This window comes from Sporothrix brasiliensis (assembly GCF_000820605.1).
Source record: "Sporothrix brasiliensis 5110 chromosome Unknown Cont18, whole genome shotgun sequence".
NCBI classification, from domain to species: domain Eukaryota; kingdom Fungi; phylum Ascomycota; class Sordariomycetes; order Ophiostomatales; family Ophiostomataceae; genus Sporothrix; species Sporothrix brasiliensis.
This window is the reverse complement of record NW_024467137.1, coordinates 2245757-2261588: the sequence shown is the minus strand read 5'-3', so window position 1 is coordinate 2261588 and position 15832 is coordinate 2245757. Positions and strand designations below refer to the sequence as shown.

At 58.2% G+C, this 15832-nt stretch overlaps 3 protein-coding genes across 3 annotated transcripts; 1 reads left to right on the top strand and 2 right to left on the bottom strand.

Annotated features, from left to right (window-relative positions):
* Nucleotides 1-98: 98 nt before the first annotated feature.
* SPBR_01178 (tRNA-splicing) lies at nt 99-6919 on the bottom strand (the record flags this gene model as incomplete). The annotated part of the gene is made up of 3 exons (XM_040759489.1): nt 99-173; nt 239-382; nt 467-6919. 3 exons carry the CDS (start codon nt 6917-6919, stop codon nt 99-101), a joined length of 6672 nt encoding a protein of 2223 aa, XP_040619605.1.
* A 1177-nt stretch (nt 6920-8096) lies between these two features.
* SPBR_01512 (solute carrier family 38 (sodium-coupled neutral amino acid transporter), member 11) lies at nt 8097-9981 on the top strand (the record flags this gene model as incomplete). The annotated part of the gene is made up of 2 exons (XM_040759822.1): nt 8097-9297; nt 9380-9981. The coding sequence occupies 2 exons, from the start codon at nt 8097-8099 to the stop codon at nt 9979-9981; spliced, it is 1803 nt and encodes a 600-aa protein (XP_040619604.1).
* A 3189-nt stretch (nt 9982-13170) lies between these two features.
* SPBR_01612 (Rho family, other) lies at nt 13171-14787 on the bottom strand (the record flags this gene model as incomplete). The annotated part of the gene is made up of 4 exons (XM_040759922.1): nt 13171-13467; nt 13548-13745; nt 14414-14441; nt 14720-14787. The coding sequence occupies 4 exons, from the start codon at nt 14785-14787 to the stop codon at nt 13171-13173; spliced, it is 591 nt and encodes a 196-aa protein (XP_040619603.1).
* Between the last annotated feature and the right edge of the window lie 1045 nt (nt 14788-15832).

Genomic DNA, 15832 nt, shown 5'->3' with positions numbered 1-15832 from the left:
GCAATCGTACATGATGGATGAGAACTGGAGACCTCCTCGGTCTCTCCTTTTTCAAATATGCTGCTCGCCGGCCGGTCCTTGCCATCTACGTGGCATGATCACGGCCGCTTGTTGTTGGGCTTCTTCTTGATGAATGGGTCAACGGCCCGTTTCTTGGGTGGACGCATAGGCGGCTATGATGTTCATTAGTAGCGGCATCGCAGCGGCATCGCAGCAAAAGGAAACGACAAAAACCTACTCTTGGCGCGGGCCTCGGTGGTAGCTGCGACGGCGCTTTGCTGTCACCACCGGCGCTCGTCTTGTTGTCGATTCCCAACACCTCCATGGCCGACGGATCTGTCGGACGGCGAGGCGGATGGGACGGATGCGGTGGCTTCGTTGCCTTGGACAATCGTATTAGCAAAGGTGGAACGGGACATGGCGAGATTGCGGCACAACGTCGAAAGAGCATCGACACGTGGCTCACCTTCTTCATCGGCTGGCCGTCGCTGGGCGAGCTGCCCTCATGCGGCCGCTTCTTGGGAGGGCCGTTGCTTGGGCTGCTTGTCACGATGACGGGCCGCGACGACGACGCCGCGCCATAGGGCAGTGGCTCGCCGCGCGCATTGATGCCGCCCATGCCGACATCGGACGGCGCCGTCGGCGGCCGGCCGGGACGGTCAACGACAGTGTATGTCGTCGGCAGCAGCGCGGGCGTCGGCTTTTTACGGGGCAGAGAACCAAAGCCAGAGCCAGAGCCGCCGGCAGATGCACGCGACCCAACGGGCGACGATGCCGCGGGTGGGGAGTAGCCGTCGTCGTCGTCGCCATCGTCACTATTGGCGTCACGCTGTGGCTTTGCCCGCGTCATTAACGCACGGTCCCGATCTGCCTTGGGGCCTGTCGGCGGCGCCGCGTTGCTGCTGCCGCCGCCGCGGCCATTACTCACACTACTGCTACGACTGGAGGGCGCGGTGGACGCGGGCGACGGCTTGATGGAACCCGCCTCGATTTTGGCCTTGGGCCCCTTGGGCCCCATGGGCGCCGCCCGTGCGCCTGCGCCTGCGCCTGCGCCTGCGCCTGCTCCTCCTCCTCCGGCGGACTGGGCCCCTGCCTTGAGCAGCGACAGCACATTGCCGCCGGTGTACCGCTTGCGGTCCTTGGCATCCTCAATCAGCGCCCGCCAGAACTCGCCCTGCCGCAGGGCACGCGAGTCGCCCAGAATCCACAGCGACGACTTGGCCCGCGTCAGGCCGACATTCATACGCCGAATGTCCGTCATGAAACCGATGCCGCCCGTCGGGCTGGCACGCACACACGAAAAGATGATGACGTCACACTCGCGCCCCTGGAAGGCGTCCGTCGTGTTGAAATCGACCGTGTCCAGCACGCCCGGACCGTACTGGTCCGAGAACCGCGCCTTCAGCGCATACAGCTGCGCCTTGTACGGCGTGATGATGCCCACCTTGCCCGTAAACGCCCTGCCGCCGCTGCTAAACGTGCCCATGAACCGCCTGTACAGCTGCAGCGCCACGCGGATCTCGTTCTCGTTGACCAGCGACTGGCCCCGCGCGCCGCGCTCCTGCACACCCTCCACGTCAAAGAACCGGTACGGGCCAAGCAGCGACGCGCTGCCGTTCTTGTCGTCGCCGTCGCCGTCGCCGTGCCACGGCTGCCGCCGCAGCTGCGCCATGCCCTCGCCATCGATGAGGCGCTTTTCGTAAAACTGCTGGCTCGGGAACAGGCTGATCTCGGGGTGCATGCGGTACTGCGTATCGAGGAGGTGCACGTCCTGGGGCCGGTTGCGCTGCATGCGGACAAACAGGCTCTGGTCGTAGCCGTACCGCGCCGCCGACTGCGACAGCACCGTGGGCGGCAGCTGCTTGGGGTCGCCCACGAGGACGCACTTGGCGCAGCCGTACTTGAGCGGGATCAGTGCGCTCAGCTCCACACACTGCGCCGCCTCGTCGATGATGACCGTCTCGAACTCGACATTCAGGTTCTTGAACACTTCGTGGCCACTGCCGCTGAGTGTCGCGCACAGCACGTGCGCGTCGTTGAGGATCTTCTGCTGGATCTGCCGCTTCTTAATCTCCGCCTCACGCGCGTACGTGTTGCCGCTCTCCTTGTCGCGGTCGATCTGCGCGCCAATGCGCCGCTGCTCGGACCGCAGCTGGTCGACCTCGCGCTGCAGCTGGTTGAGCTTGCCCCGGTCCGCGCTGTCGTCGCTTCGCGCTGCCTCCAGCGCCGGAAACAGCGCGGCGAGCTGCGCCTTGATCTCGCCCGCCCGCTGGTGCATCTTGTCGCGGTCGCTCACAGGGGCGGCGCCTTCCACCGGCTTGCCATCCTTGCCCACGGCCGTAATCGTCGACGACGTCTGCCGAGCCACCTCCGCCTTGACCAGCTCGTCGAGCGTCACGTCCCGCACGCCGGCGTTGATCACGTCCGAGCGGCCCAGGCGCAGCACGTTGATCTTGCGCGTCACGCCCGTCGACTCCTTGATGCCCGCCTTGAGACGGAGCACCAGCTCGTCCACGGCGGCGTTGCTGGGCGCGCACACCAGAAGCTTCTTGATCGTGCTGTCGTTGTTGGCAGCTGCGTTGCCTGGTCGGTTCATGGCCACGGCGCCCGCATTGTTCTTGATGGTGCCCGTCAGCAGCGCGCCGACCATGGCCACAATCGTCTTGGTCTTGCCCGTACCGGGCGGGCCCTGCACGAGCGTGAAGCCGTCGTTGGCCCTGCCGTGCATAATCGCCAGCGCTTGGCCCCGGTTGAGATCGTAGTTGCGCGCCAAGTCGTCGATGGCTGCGTCGCCAAAGCTCAGCATCGGCGACGGCGTCGCCTTGAGCACCTCGTCCATGAGGTCGTAGTACTGGAGACTCTCGAGAGCCGCAAACTCGCGCTCAATCGTCGTCATGTTGGTAATCTTGACAGCTTTCAGCTCGGCACCCGGCAGCAATATCGGCACTATCTGATTGCCACGGCTGTTGAGCCGGTACGTCACCTCGACCGTGTTGCGCTTGTACGCCGTCTTGTACACACGAGCCAGGCAGTGCGGCTCGGTCCGGCCCGTCAACGGGTTCTGCGCCTTGGACAGGAGCACAATGTCGCCCTCGCTCACCACCCTGTCGCCGTTTCCGTTTCCGTTTCCATGTCCGTTGCCATTCCCGCCCTCATTGTTCGGCGGCAGCGTCATGCCCGTGCTCACCTCCAGAAAATTGTCGACCGAGATGCGCGTAATGACCTTGATGCCAAACGCCTTGGACGTGCTCTCGTCCTTGGCCGTCACAAAGGACCGCCACGCTTCGTTGATCAGCAGCGGGAAGAAGGTGCGCTTGTACTCGGCCGGGGACGGGTATCCGTCCGCCACAGCCTCGCACTGGCCCGTGTTGGGCGGATCGTTGCCCTCGTAAAAGATGTCCCACTCGAGGATGGCCTGGTGCAGGCGGTCCATGTTGGGGATGATGCGGGCGCGCATGTCCTTGGCGGACCGCTGCAGCTTCTTCTTCTTGACGGGCTCGGGCTTTTGCAGCATGTTCTGGCGCTGCCGGCGCACCGCATCGTCCATCATCTGGTCGCTCTTCTTGCTCTGTTGGATAAGGGCCGCCATGCCGTCGTCGTCGCCGTCATCGTCGTCGGCGTCGTCCTCTTCTGAGTCGACCATGAGGTCGCTTTTGACGGACACGCGCAGAGCACGTGCCTTTGCCACGGCCTCGGCCTTGCTCTTGTCCATTTCGGCCTTCTCGCGCGCCCGTTTGTCGCGAATCGCTGCTCTGTTGGCCAGAAGAGCCGTCTGAGCTGTGTGGTCGGGTTTGGCCGCTGCCGTCGTCTTGAGCTTATCCAGCAACGCCCGGTGCTTGTTCAGTCCAGGGGTCAATTGCGACGCCGCATCTTTGCTAGTGAGCGACGAAGGAGGCACGGCCGGTGATGCGGATCGAGAGGCGGCCATTCCAGTGCCCGCGCGAGACCACGCTTCCAGGGAGGTCTGCTTTTTTTTGGCGGCATCAGCAGCGGTGCTCGACTTTGCGGCTCCCCAAGACACTATCTCGACGTCTTCATCGTCGTCATCGTCTGCCCCGTCGCCAATGGCACGCATTAGTTCGGCTCGTTGGGTGTTGTCCATGTTCGTATTGACCCGGAACTTGTTCTTAAGCTGTGCGTGAGGCGTATACGTGTTGCGGATGGCGTTGACAAACTTGTCCGGGAACTTCATGTTGTGCTCCTTGAGGCGGCTAAACAGCTTGACCAGGATTTGCACAATGATGCGCACGAGATACAGGTCACGCAGCTGGATCATCTCAAAGAGACCCATGGAGTACTTGCGGGGTGCGTCGAGGACCTCCTCCATGCACTTGTCCTTGTTGGACGAAGGCGTGGTCGCAGTTGTGGTCGTAGATGCTGTCGAGGTAAACGGAAGCGAAAAAGACGATGCAGGCACAGCGTTGCTGTCCACGTTGCTCGGACTGGCTCGGCCGCTGTTGTTGTTGCTGCCACTCCCGCCCAATGCAGACGCAATCAGACCATCCTGGGCCATGAGCTGCTCGGCAAACTCCATGACGTCGCGGCAATAGTTCTCCATGACCGACTTGTCAACATCCTCGCTCCAGGAACGGGCGCGCAAAAAGGAGTGGTCGACAAATTGCCACTCCATGGTCCACCAGCGCTTCACGGCCTGTCGCTCGTCGGGCGTCAGAGGTCGCGACCGCAGAAGACCATTCGATGTGTCGCACAGCCCACTCAGAATGTCTTTGCTACAGCGGAAGATGTGGCGCATGGGCTCAAAGGGAGACACCGCGGCCGATGCCTGCGCAGTGGGCTGCTGCTGTTGCTGAAGCCAGCGCAGCTGGTCGTCACCGCCAGTCAAGTAGCTGACGGAATCGGCAAATGAGGTCAAAAAGGCCACAGGATAGTCAGCAACCATCTTGGCAATGGCATCAGAGCGGCTGTCCTCGTCGACGAGAGTGCTGATCAGCTGCACACCGGCCTCGCGGATGGCATCCTCGGCATGAACGAGGGTCGCGGCGACAGCGTCCATCGCACGGCTCTGTGCGTCGGCACTCAGCAGCTGCTGCAAGTCCTTGCGGTTCAGAGCCTCGCTGACCCGGGCAACCGTGGCGGCAATGGCCTCGGCCGCGTGGTCGAGCTCGTCATTGAAGCGGCGCTTGGAGGCATCTTCGACAACCAGCTGGCGTTTCTTGGGGGCGAAGCGCTGGATGCCGCGCAAAGACAGTGTGGCTGCCAACATGACGCGGGCCAGATCAAGCCGCCCCGGCGCCAGAGCACCGCGAAAGCCGTCCCACAACTTGTTGGAACGGCGCTCGTTCTCGCCTGTTGGCACACGACCATTCTGCTGCAGGGCCATCCACTCGTCCTGGATCGCTCGAGTATCCAGGGCCAGAGCAGACTCGACAACGCCGACCGCGGCCTGGGACAGGCCAATGTTATAGCGATCGCCAGGATGCAGGTTAGCCGAGCGGACGACGTAGTCATGGTGCTTCACGGTGTTGTTGATGACGGTGTTGACAAAGAGGGCACTCTCGGCCGTCAGGCGATAGCGGGAGTCGAGATAGCCGTCGAGTGTCATCTGCAGGGCATTCAATCCAGCAGCAATGCAGGTGGAGTGGCCCTCGCGCGTAGCGGTGACAGCAGGAGAGGCCGTGCTTGTCAGAAAAATAGTAAGGAAATAATCGCACACGTCTGCCCGCTGGTTGCGGTTCAGCGAACGCATCAAGGACTGCACAAACGCGACGAGCAGCGGCAGACGCAAGCGGGTGACAGTGCCGCTGTCGTCGGGAACGAGCTGCATAGCCGGCTCAAAGGAGCGGGCCAGGAAAGGTGCAAACGCTGGGCTCGCAAACACAAACATGGGCAGCTGCGGGGGGTTCATGAGAGAGAGGGCGTCCCAGAAGGCCGTGGACGACTTGTCCATGAGGGCACAGAGGGCACGCAGGACCCGGGCCAAGACCTGAGGCGAGGCGCGCTCAGAAATGTGCTTGACAGTCAGCTGGTAGACGTCAATGGGTATTTGCATGCCGCGCAGGCTGTGCAGCACCAGGTCTGGGCTCATGGCGTCGAGCAGCAGCAAAAAGCCGTCCCAAAACAGCTCCACATCTGCATCGGCGGCATCCGGCCGGCTGACGGCCTCAATGGCATCGGCCAGGTGGTCGCTGACGGCCCAATCGAACTGCTCGGGTGTCAGCGACTGCGGCGGCCGGCGCTCCCAGGCCGTGCGGGCGAATGTGCAACGCAGCGGATCGGCCTGGAACAGGAAGACGGTCATTGTGGGGATAACCGCAGAGGCAATCTTGAGCGGCTTCTTCTCCTGGGTTTTCTGGAAAACGTAGTTGAAGAGCTTGCGGTTGTCGGGCAGGCTGAGAAACTCCACGCAGCACAGGGCCTCGTAAAACGCAAGCACAGCCGGAGCATCTAGGGCAACTAACTTGGCCGACGACATGGGCCCGTGCTTCTCCAGCAGATCCACGGCTCGTCGCAGGCCGCGTGTAATGCGGTCGGTATCGTAGGCATGTAAGCGACGCTCCATGATATCGGCTGTCTCCTCGTCGAATTCTTTCAACAGGCGGTCCTTGAGGGCCTTCCGCCCCATGTGCCAGGCCCGCACGCAGCCATCACACTTGACGAGGAAAGTCTCAGTTCGTCTGATCCAGTCGCCCAGCCAACGGTCGGCCTGATCGCGGTTGATACCCAGGATGAGTGATGCCCAGGACGTCAGCTGCAAGCGGCGGCGGCCCTCGTCGAGGCGGTCCTGGCGGGCAAGCTTCTCCTCGGGTGTCAGAGCGGCCCCGCCGGCGGTCGGGTCGTCGTAGTCCTCTTGGTCGTCGTCACTTGTGCGTGGGCAGAAGAGGTGGACGTCTGCCGGGATGCGCTCGAGCTCCTGGTGGGAGACAATAATCTCCTCGTAGACCTCCCCCGGCGTCTTCATGGCGGATCGGACGGGTGAGGAGGTGGGTGGGTATCGGTAGGTTTGTGACCCTCGGGACCAAGACAGCGCATTGGTCGACACGTCAGGACGAGCAGGGTGCGAGGTTCACCTTCGGGTCAGGTTCAGGGCAGAGACGTTGCTGCCGCCCGATGGGCACATATTCGGCGAGACGCTGTATCTCGAGATGCGAGGCAGTTGGCAGAACGACGGATAGGGTTGACGAGGGCTTGTTGTCGCAAGGTTTGAGAAGGAATGCCGGATGGTCTCGAGACCAGGCAGAGGAGGGACAGGAGGGAGAGGATGGAGAGGATGGAGAGGATGGAGAGAAGGTCGGTTTTTATTGGGCGGTAGGATGGCAGGTAGGAAATATGGTGCTGTGCTGAAAAGCGAGCTTTCAGCTAACCAAGCTCGTAAATATCGTGCAGATTGAGCCTATGTGTGTATGGCTCGTCAGAAACGTCTGTAGCTGCAATGGAATGTTGTAGGCAAGTGATGTCGTTGATGTTTTTGACACCCAGAGAGGTGGGTAATTTTGGTGATGTTTCTTTTTGGCCTTTTAACGCACGCGTGGAGCACTTTGGTGATTCACGTATCAGGGCGTGTATTTTGGCGTTCGGTTCCCGACCCACTGGGCGTTGTTAAGTGAATACGTCGGGAAGGAGGTTGTCAACGTTAGTGGGCTGCTCCTGCATTTCGTGTCAACTGTTCATACCGGACCCACAGCTGAGTCGAGCCTGCCGCAAACGACCAGCCGCGCAGGGGGTGGTCCCAAGAAAGGCAACTGCTAACTTGGGGGCGCTTCTGGTGACCGTAATGGGAAGGCCCCTTTGTTGGCAAGAGAGCAACACCCTTGAGCTCTCGCATCGAATGCCAGCTGTTCGGATATCCCAGATTCAACGACCAACAATCTCAGAGCACAGAAATCCACACGGCTTTCTCTCTTTCTCTCTTTCCTTTCTTCCTAGTCCGCTCAATTTGCACGCGTCAGGAACCGCATAGAGCCTGTCGTTCTGCCCGACAATGCATCGGTAAAACACAGGACGAAACAACGACGCGGCGAAGCAGCAAAAACACAACAAACGAGGCAGCGGCCTCGTGACTACGCTCTTTGAATCTTGGCGCGGCGCTCTTCGAAAGCATCGATTGCCCTCCCTGCGACGTGCGGGCGTGTACTTCAATGGCCAAGGCCAAGTCGCCAAGGAGCAGCGGTGGTGGTGTTGGTCATGGAAACGACGGTTTCAGCAGCAATAGTGGGAACGCGGCGGCTGCAGCAGCAGCAACAGGCGGCGAGAACGTTGGCCTGTTGGCGCTGGGCGACAGGCACGAAGACGGCGACAATGGCAGCGACGGCGACGACGACATCTTTGGCGACCAGCACGACGATTTCAAGGCACCTCCAGAAGATGGCCGACCCACACCCACCCGCACAGCCTCTGGCACCCGATTGCCGCCAAACCTTGTCCCGTCCTCGGCCGACAGCTCCAGCTCGCTCCGGACGCCCCGGACGCCAAACCGGGTCCGGTTCGACCTGCGTCCGGTCGCGAATGGCGGCACGGCGCCACATGGCAACTACTCGGACGACGACGACGACGATGACGACATGGACCACTTTGACCTCGACAACGCCCCCGAAAACGTCGACCGCCAGCACCGACTACCGCTGCTGACAGACATCGAGGCGCCCTCCGTCACGCTCGCGCGGTCGGGCGAGATCGATACCCAGGTGGACGTGGAGGAGTGGGCGGAGCGCGAGCGAAGCCGGCCCAAGTCCGGGCTGAGCAGCGCGTTCATGAACATGGCCAACAGCATCATTGGCGCGGGCATCATCGGGCAGCCGTACGCGATGAAGCAGGCCGGGCTCGTGGCCGGCACTGTGCTGCTGGTCGTGCTGACGGTGCTGGTCGACTGGACGATCCGACTGATTGTGGTCAACAGCAAGCTGAGCGGCGCGAGCAGCTTCCAGGGCACCGTGGAGCACTGCTTTGGGCGGGCCGGCCTGATCGCCATCAGCCTGGCGCAGTGGGTGTTTGCGTTTGGCGGCATGGTGGCCTTTGGCGTCATCGTCGGCGACAGCATACCGCACGTGCTGACCGCCGTGTGGCCCAGCCTGCCCGAGGTTCCGGTGCTCGGCTTGCTGACGGACCGGCGCGTGGTGATTGTGGTGTTTACGCTGTCGGTGTCGTACCCCCTGACGCTGTACCGGGACATCGCGAAGCTGGCCAAGGCGAGCACGTTTGCTCTCGTGAGCATGATTGTCATCATCGTCACAGTCCTTGTTCAGGGTGCGATGGTGCCAAAGGCGGAGCGTGGATCGTTCAGCGGGCCCCTTCTGACTGTGAATGCGGGCATCTTCCAGGCCATCGGCGTCATTTCATTTGGTAGGGCTGCACACCGTCGCCGCCATTGTAATGTGTTGTCATTTTTGTCTCCATACGGAATGAGTGCTAACCATCTCTACAGCCTTTGTCTGCCATCACAACTCCCTCCTCATCTACGGCTCGCTCAAGACGCCCACAATCGACCGCTTCTCGCGCGTCACGCATATTTCGACCGCCGTGTCCATGGTCGCCTGCATGCTCATGGCCTTTGCCGGCTTCCTCACTTTTGGTGACAAGACGCTCGGCAACGTGCTCAACAACTTCCCCGCCGACAACACCATGGTCAACGTGGCGCGCCTCTGCTTCGGCCTCAACATGCTGACCACGCTGCCGCTCGAGGCCTTTGTGTGCCGCGAGGTCATGTTCAACTACTACTTCCCCAACGAGCCGTTCAACATGCACCTGCACCTCATCTTCAGCACCAGTCTCGTCGTGAGCGCCATGGTATTGAGCCTCATCACCTGTGACCTTGGCGCCATCTTCGAGCTCGTCGGCGCCACGAGCGCCTGTGCCATGGCGTACATCCTGCCGCCGCTCTGCTACATCAAGCTGACGACACGCAGCTGGCGCACCTATGTGGCCATGGGCACCGTGGTGTTTGGGTGCATAGTTATGGGCATCAGTCTGCTGCAGGCGGTGGGCAAGTTGATTAGCGGCGAGGGCGGCACTGCGCAGTGCAGATGAAAACGAAGCGATGCACCAGAGAAAGCCGGCGTTTCCTGACCATGCTGTGGTTTTTCCTTTCGTCCTTTTGCCTTTTCTGTGTCGGCTATTCTAGGCTTTGCCGACTCAAGTTCCCATGCTATTTCTTATGTCTCTATAGAAGGTGTTTTGTTTTTTTGTTTACTTATATGACGAGAGGAGGCTTTGAGCCTGGAAGGCCAGTCACGACAGCATGCCGTCTGTCTCCCTCTACAGCATTTTCTTTTTCTTCTTTGGTACATCATAATATGTCACATTTTTGGGCCACCCTTCATTGCCATCTTGACCTTCATCACCCTCTGCTGTGTCATCGTAGCACAGGCAGCTTCAAGAGTCCGCTATCGACTTACTGCATCATCTCGCATGGTGAGCTGGCGTTATCCGCGGGACGACACATTTTAAGACCAGTCATCATTATCCAGTACATTGTACAACGACTTACAGTTGCTGTCTTGGCCGCACTGTGTTATCAGTCCACCACCACGTCGTTCCTCCTCATGACTTTCTCATTCCCGGCTCCACTCCTCCTGAACACCGCCAAAGGCCCCGCCCCCAAAACACACTATCGCCCTGTTTCTTATTCCGTTTGTCTTGTCCCATGACACTCGAAGGCATCCCGCGCCAGGCCAAGCCTCATAGGAATGCGCCGCCATAGTCGACGTAAAAAGAACTCTGGGGGTGGTCAACCGACCAATGCCGTCACTCTGATTTTGCCGAGTAAATATAGTGCTTTTGACAAGCTTACGGGTCTATTTACTAGCAACATCACCTCCCTAGGGCGACACATTCATAGCAAGTAGAAGAGGAAAAAAGAGCATACCAGACTTTCAATGCCCGCCTGACGCTGCAAGGCCCCCACACTTTTGAAGAGTAGTCAAGCCGAGCTCCGACTGTGAGTTCATAGTCTTCCCCGAAGCATTCGTCAGACAACCAGAAAAAGTCGAAGAGGAGGGGCCGCAGGTGCATATTTGTATGCGTTGTCACGATGTAGTCTCCACGAGAGGGAAAGGAGACGCCTGTACCCGGAAGACAGGCAAGAGGAAAGTACGACCTGCAGAAGATGAAAATAGCACGTGGTCGTCATGAAAAAAAAAAAAAAAAAAAAAAAAAAAAAAAAAGAAAGAACAGCTGACAGCTCTGGGGGAAGGAAGGCGGAGGGCAGAGAACGGAATAGAAGGTAGTATCAGGAAGATCAAGGAAGGTATGCACGTCTGCCCTGTAATAATGCCCACTATCATGTGTTGCTCCTTCCTCACCCCGCGTGGCGCCCCGTGCGATTTATGCAACCACGCTGCCACTATAAAAAGCGTACGAGCAGCAGAAGCCGAAAGCTTCCCCTCTTTTCCATCGTCCCTCTCTCTCCTTCACTTCTTGCTTCACACATCAAACAGCAACCAACTTTCTCATCCACTGCAATACAAAATACAACGTTTTCCAACCAAAACCAACAAACACCCCTCGCTCATCAAAATGCACGGCAAGGATTGTCCCAAGTGCGGCACCGCCATCGCCGACGGCACCAAGACCTGCAGCTCGTGCAGCGCCGTATGTCATCCTATGGGACGTGCTTTTACGTCGGCATACAACTGCTAACAACCCCAACTTTGTGTATTTCAGACGTGCCCCGTGTAGACTATGCTGCGGTAGTACGCACAAGCATGCGCGCAAAGCATGGTGACGACGGTGGCGATGACGATGCGATGAAGATGACGATGCGATGAAGATGACGATGACGATGACGATGCGATGACGAAGGAATGAGCAACAACTGCAGGGCAAACGCGAGGGGGCATAGCCGATAAGAGGAGAAACGAGGTAGCCGGGTAGGATGCTGTATTCGAGAGGCGAGAGGAGCTGACGAATTCGGGCGTTGCTTCCTATACTATTCTGTACAAAATACAATATGCTCCTCCGACCTGGGCGCCGCTATGAATCTCTTGCCCGTTCTCCCTACAGTAGTGTCCTGCATGTGCTGACAACGACGATAACGGCTGCTGCCTATCACTGTGTCCTCATTCAGTACGTTGTCTATCTTGCTGCATCGTCCTGCGTAGGACAGTCGTGCAGTGGGCTCTACGTAGAACTCCTTGCAGGATCGGGAAACAAAGTACGGAAAGCAACACACACACACACGCAAAAAAAAGAAGAAAAAGGCCAGAGGCAAACCAAGACTTCGTGGCCTCTTATCCAATAATGGCTGCCTATACTCTGTATGGCCGTAGACTCTACATCTCTCTAGCTGACCTACTTAGAATCGACGTGACTGCTTCGCATTCTCCTTGTGTCCGATGTCATCACAAGCATGGCTTTCGTCACAAGAAGCTTCGACCATAGCGGCAAGCAAGATAAAAGCAAAAGGTAAGGGAAAAAAATTAAAATAAAAAAGAGAAGGCAAGCAAAGAGGAACTAGGTTAACTAAAAATAGAAAAAGAAATTCGCAAATGTTTGTCGCCCCTCCAGCTTCGGTATCAAGGGAAATAAAAAAAGAGGGGAATAGGGGGGAGACAGAACGAGAAGGGAGAACAGCAGACGCAAGAAGCAGAGGTTTCACACTCTTCCCAGGCGGCTCCACCAAGTTCCCTCACTCTTGTCGCAAGTCCTGCGCCCGCTATGTTCCGAGTTGTTTGTTGTAATATGTTTTGTGTTTTGCTGTTCAGTGTTTCAGAGAGACCCAATCGATATATGACACGCCAGACCGAAAGGTTTCGGTACACAGGCCAGTCGTGGCAAGTAGCAACGGCACGAAAATAGAACCAAAAACTCCCAGCCAAATCAGCCAAATCATTACATCAGGCCGCAAGTGCCGTACCAATCCCGCCAATGTTCGTCAAACGAAAGCATGCCCAGGCTCGGCCCCGCGGCGACAGCCCACGGCTCTCGAACAGAACGGCGGACAGAAAAAAGAAAGTGACGAAAAGGAGGAAAACCTGAAAGGAAAACGGTTGAGATGTGCAAAAGAGAAATGGATTACAAAATGGGGTTGGTCGCAAAGAGCAAGAGACAATAGAGACAGGAGAGATACAGAGTATTGAGAAACAGCCAGAAGATTGAAGTGCAAGAGAGCCGTCGCGCGCACGTGGTCAGCCAAAAATGGGGATGCAAGGCTGGCTGTGGGCTAGAAAGTTGTCCTGGATGGTGTCGTAGGATCTTGATTGGCGCTGTCTTGTTCCTTTACAGAACCGTGCACTTGCTCTTCTTGCTCCCTCTCTTGCCGCTGCGCGAGAGCAGAGCAGCGCGGGTAGCATGCTCAAAGACCTCGCGAACGCCCTCGTTGGTCTTGGCAGAGCACTCGAGGTACTTGTAGGCACCAATCTTCTTGCGGATGTCCTCACCCTCCTCCGGCGAGACGGGCTTTTGGCTCGTCTTGCGCAGCTCCTCGATGGTCTTGGGGTCGTAGCGGAGATCCTTCTTGCAGCCAACCAGAATGATGGGCAGACCCTGGCAGAAGTGCAGAACCTCGGAGATCCACTATGGCGAAGGGAAAGGTGCAGTTAGTATCAACCGTGTCGGTACCAACGGAACTATATGAGTGGTGAGTGGTAGCGTACCTTCTCCTGGACGTTGTCGAGCGAGTCAGGCGAGTCGACAGCGAAGCAGATCAGAATGACGTGCGAGTCGGGGTAGGACAGAGGGCGCAACCGGTCGTAGTCCTCCTGGCCAGCCGTATCCCACAGGGCCAGCTCGACGTGCTTGCCATCGACCTCAACATCCGCAACATAGTTCTCGAAGACGGTGGGAACGTAGACCTAAGGATACAGGAAGCTGGATTAGCAGGGCGCACGAGGAAACGAAAATACGACACAAAAACCAGCAACGCGAATGTCGTCCAATTTCGCCTGTCGGTGGCGAGCGCTATTCAGACACAAAATGCGGGCACAATGGCAGCAGCTGCTGCTGCTGCTGAAAAGAGGGCCGGGAAGCATTGATGCCGTTTGGTTGGTCCAGAGCCTCAAAATACCGGGGACGAGAGCGAGAGCGAATCATAGTCACACAATACGGTCCGAATGTGCAGAGGGGATAAGGCTGCAAGTAGAAGCGAACCAATTTCCCGCCATCAGGTGAATTTGGCAGCCAGTGTGCCTGATGGTTGGGATGTCTCCAATGCCCGATTCCCGTTTTCCCTTTTCAGTGTTTCCATTCCTTTTTGGTGTGGTCGAATGACACAAAAACAAGCTCTCAGCAGCCGCTGTTGTTCGTGCCATCGCGCTCTCACAATCGGTCGGGGCCTATGAAGTTCTTTGATGCCGCAGCCTCGAAGCCCAGGTCAGAAGGAGATCGTTGCCCCTGAATCGGATTCCGCCCCACTCGAGTCGTTGACGGGATTCGAAAGAAAAAGTAATACAAAAGCGCTCGCCACCTAGTGTTGCCTGGTGACATCCGAGGCTGGTTGATGAATGGAAGCGTGTTATCTTACCTCAGGGAAAGTGCCCTTGGAGAAAACACTGGAATGGACGTTAGCATGGAATGGTCGGTGACGATAAAGGGTGGTAAGCAATGGCCATTCCGACAATGTGAGGATAACTGCAACGGGGAGGTTCGGGTTCGATCCCCATCGCTCCCGCACGAGGATGCAGGAGGCCGACGCAAACACATTTTGCCGGGCGCCCAGCTATACTCCCAGTTGCCACCCCAAACAGCGCACAAGGGAGACGGGGGAAGAGAAAATGAAGCGATCGGGAAACAGAATTGGGACAGGAAGAGGAGAGGTGTGGAAACGTACATCAACAAACAAGTCTTGCCGCAGGCACCGTCGCCGACGATGACGAGCTTCCGGCGGATCTCAGCCATTGTGAATTCTTTGTGGTCGGGGTGGTGGGAGTTGGGAGTTGTGGGTTGGAGCGGTCGAGCAGAGTCGGCGAGATCAACGATGCAAGCAGGGCGGACGTCGGCGAGACGAGACGACGAAATGCGAGCAGCCAAAAGGGGGTGGAGGAGAAGAGAGAAAGGGGAGGAAGTGGCAAGGTCGAAAGAAAGGGGAATGAGAAAAGAGATGGAAGATGGATACTGCGAAAAGGGGGATGATGGTAAATGACGAATGGGTGTTTAGCAGCACGATGACACTGGCCGAGAAAGAGAGAGAGCACCTGTTGTGATGTATGGAGAAGAAGAGAAGGGGGGGTTGGAAAATGTTGGTGGATGGATGGAATGGGGTTTGTGGTTGTTATTATGAGAGAAAAGAGGAGGGAGGGCCAGAGAGGGCAAGTACGAACAGGGCGCGGAAAGGGGAATGGCAGGGCGGAGCAAAGGGCAGGAGGCAGGCAAGCAGGCAAGCAGGCAAGTAGGCAAGCAGGGGAAAGTGGAGGTTGGAGCAGGAGGTAGAAAAAGGCGGGCAATTATGCATTTGACGGGGCGGTCTGGTTCACTTTGGATCGCTGCAGGTGGCTGTCTGTTTGTCCCCTGGAACTAGTGGAAGGCACTGAAGAGAACGACCTGCGACAGGGCAGGCGCGACCGAAAGACTCGGGGCGCCAGCGGGCAGACAGGCGACACAACAGACGACAGGCGGCGAAACAGCAAGGCAGAACCGTAGCGAGCACGCCTGGCCGTTTCAGTGGAAATAACTGGCTTGCTTGGCCCAGCACTTTTGCATGAAACAGAGCCACACCATGGCAGACGAATGGATCTAATGGCGGACGACCTGGGCTTGTGTTTCGTTTCCAGTTCGTTTCCTCTGATTTACGAGCTAAGACTTAGTGGCGAGGTTTGCAGGGGTCGCCAGCAGGCCAGGTCCAGCAGCCCCTGGAAAAGGCCCCTAAATCGTCCCAAAAGACCCTAACTAGATAGCTGCAACCCCAAAGCCGTCGAGGACCTAGTAAATGCAGCCTGTTCCGACA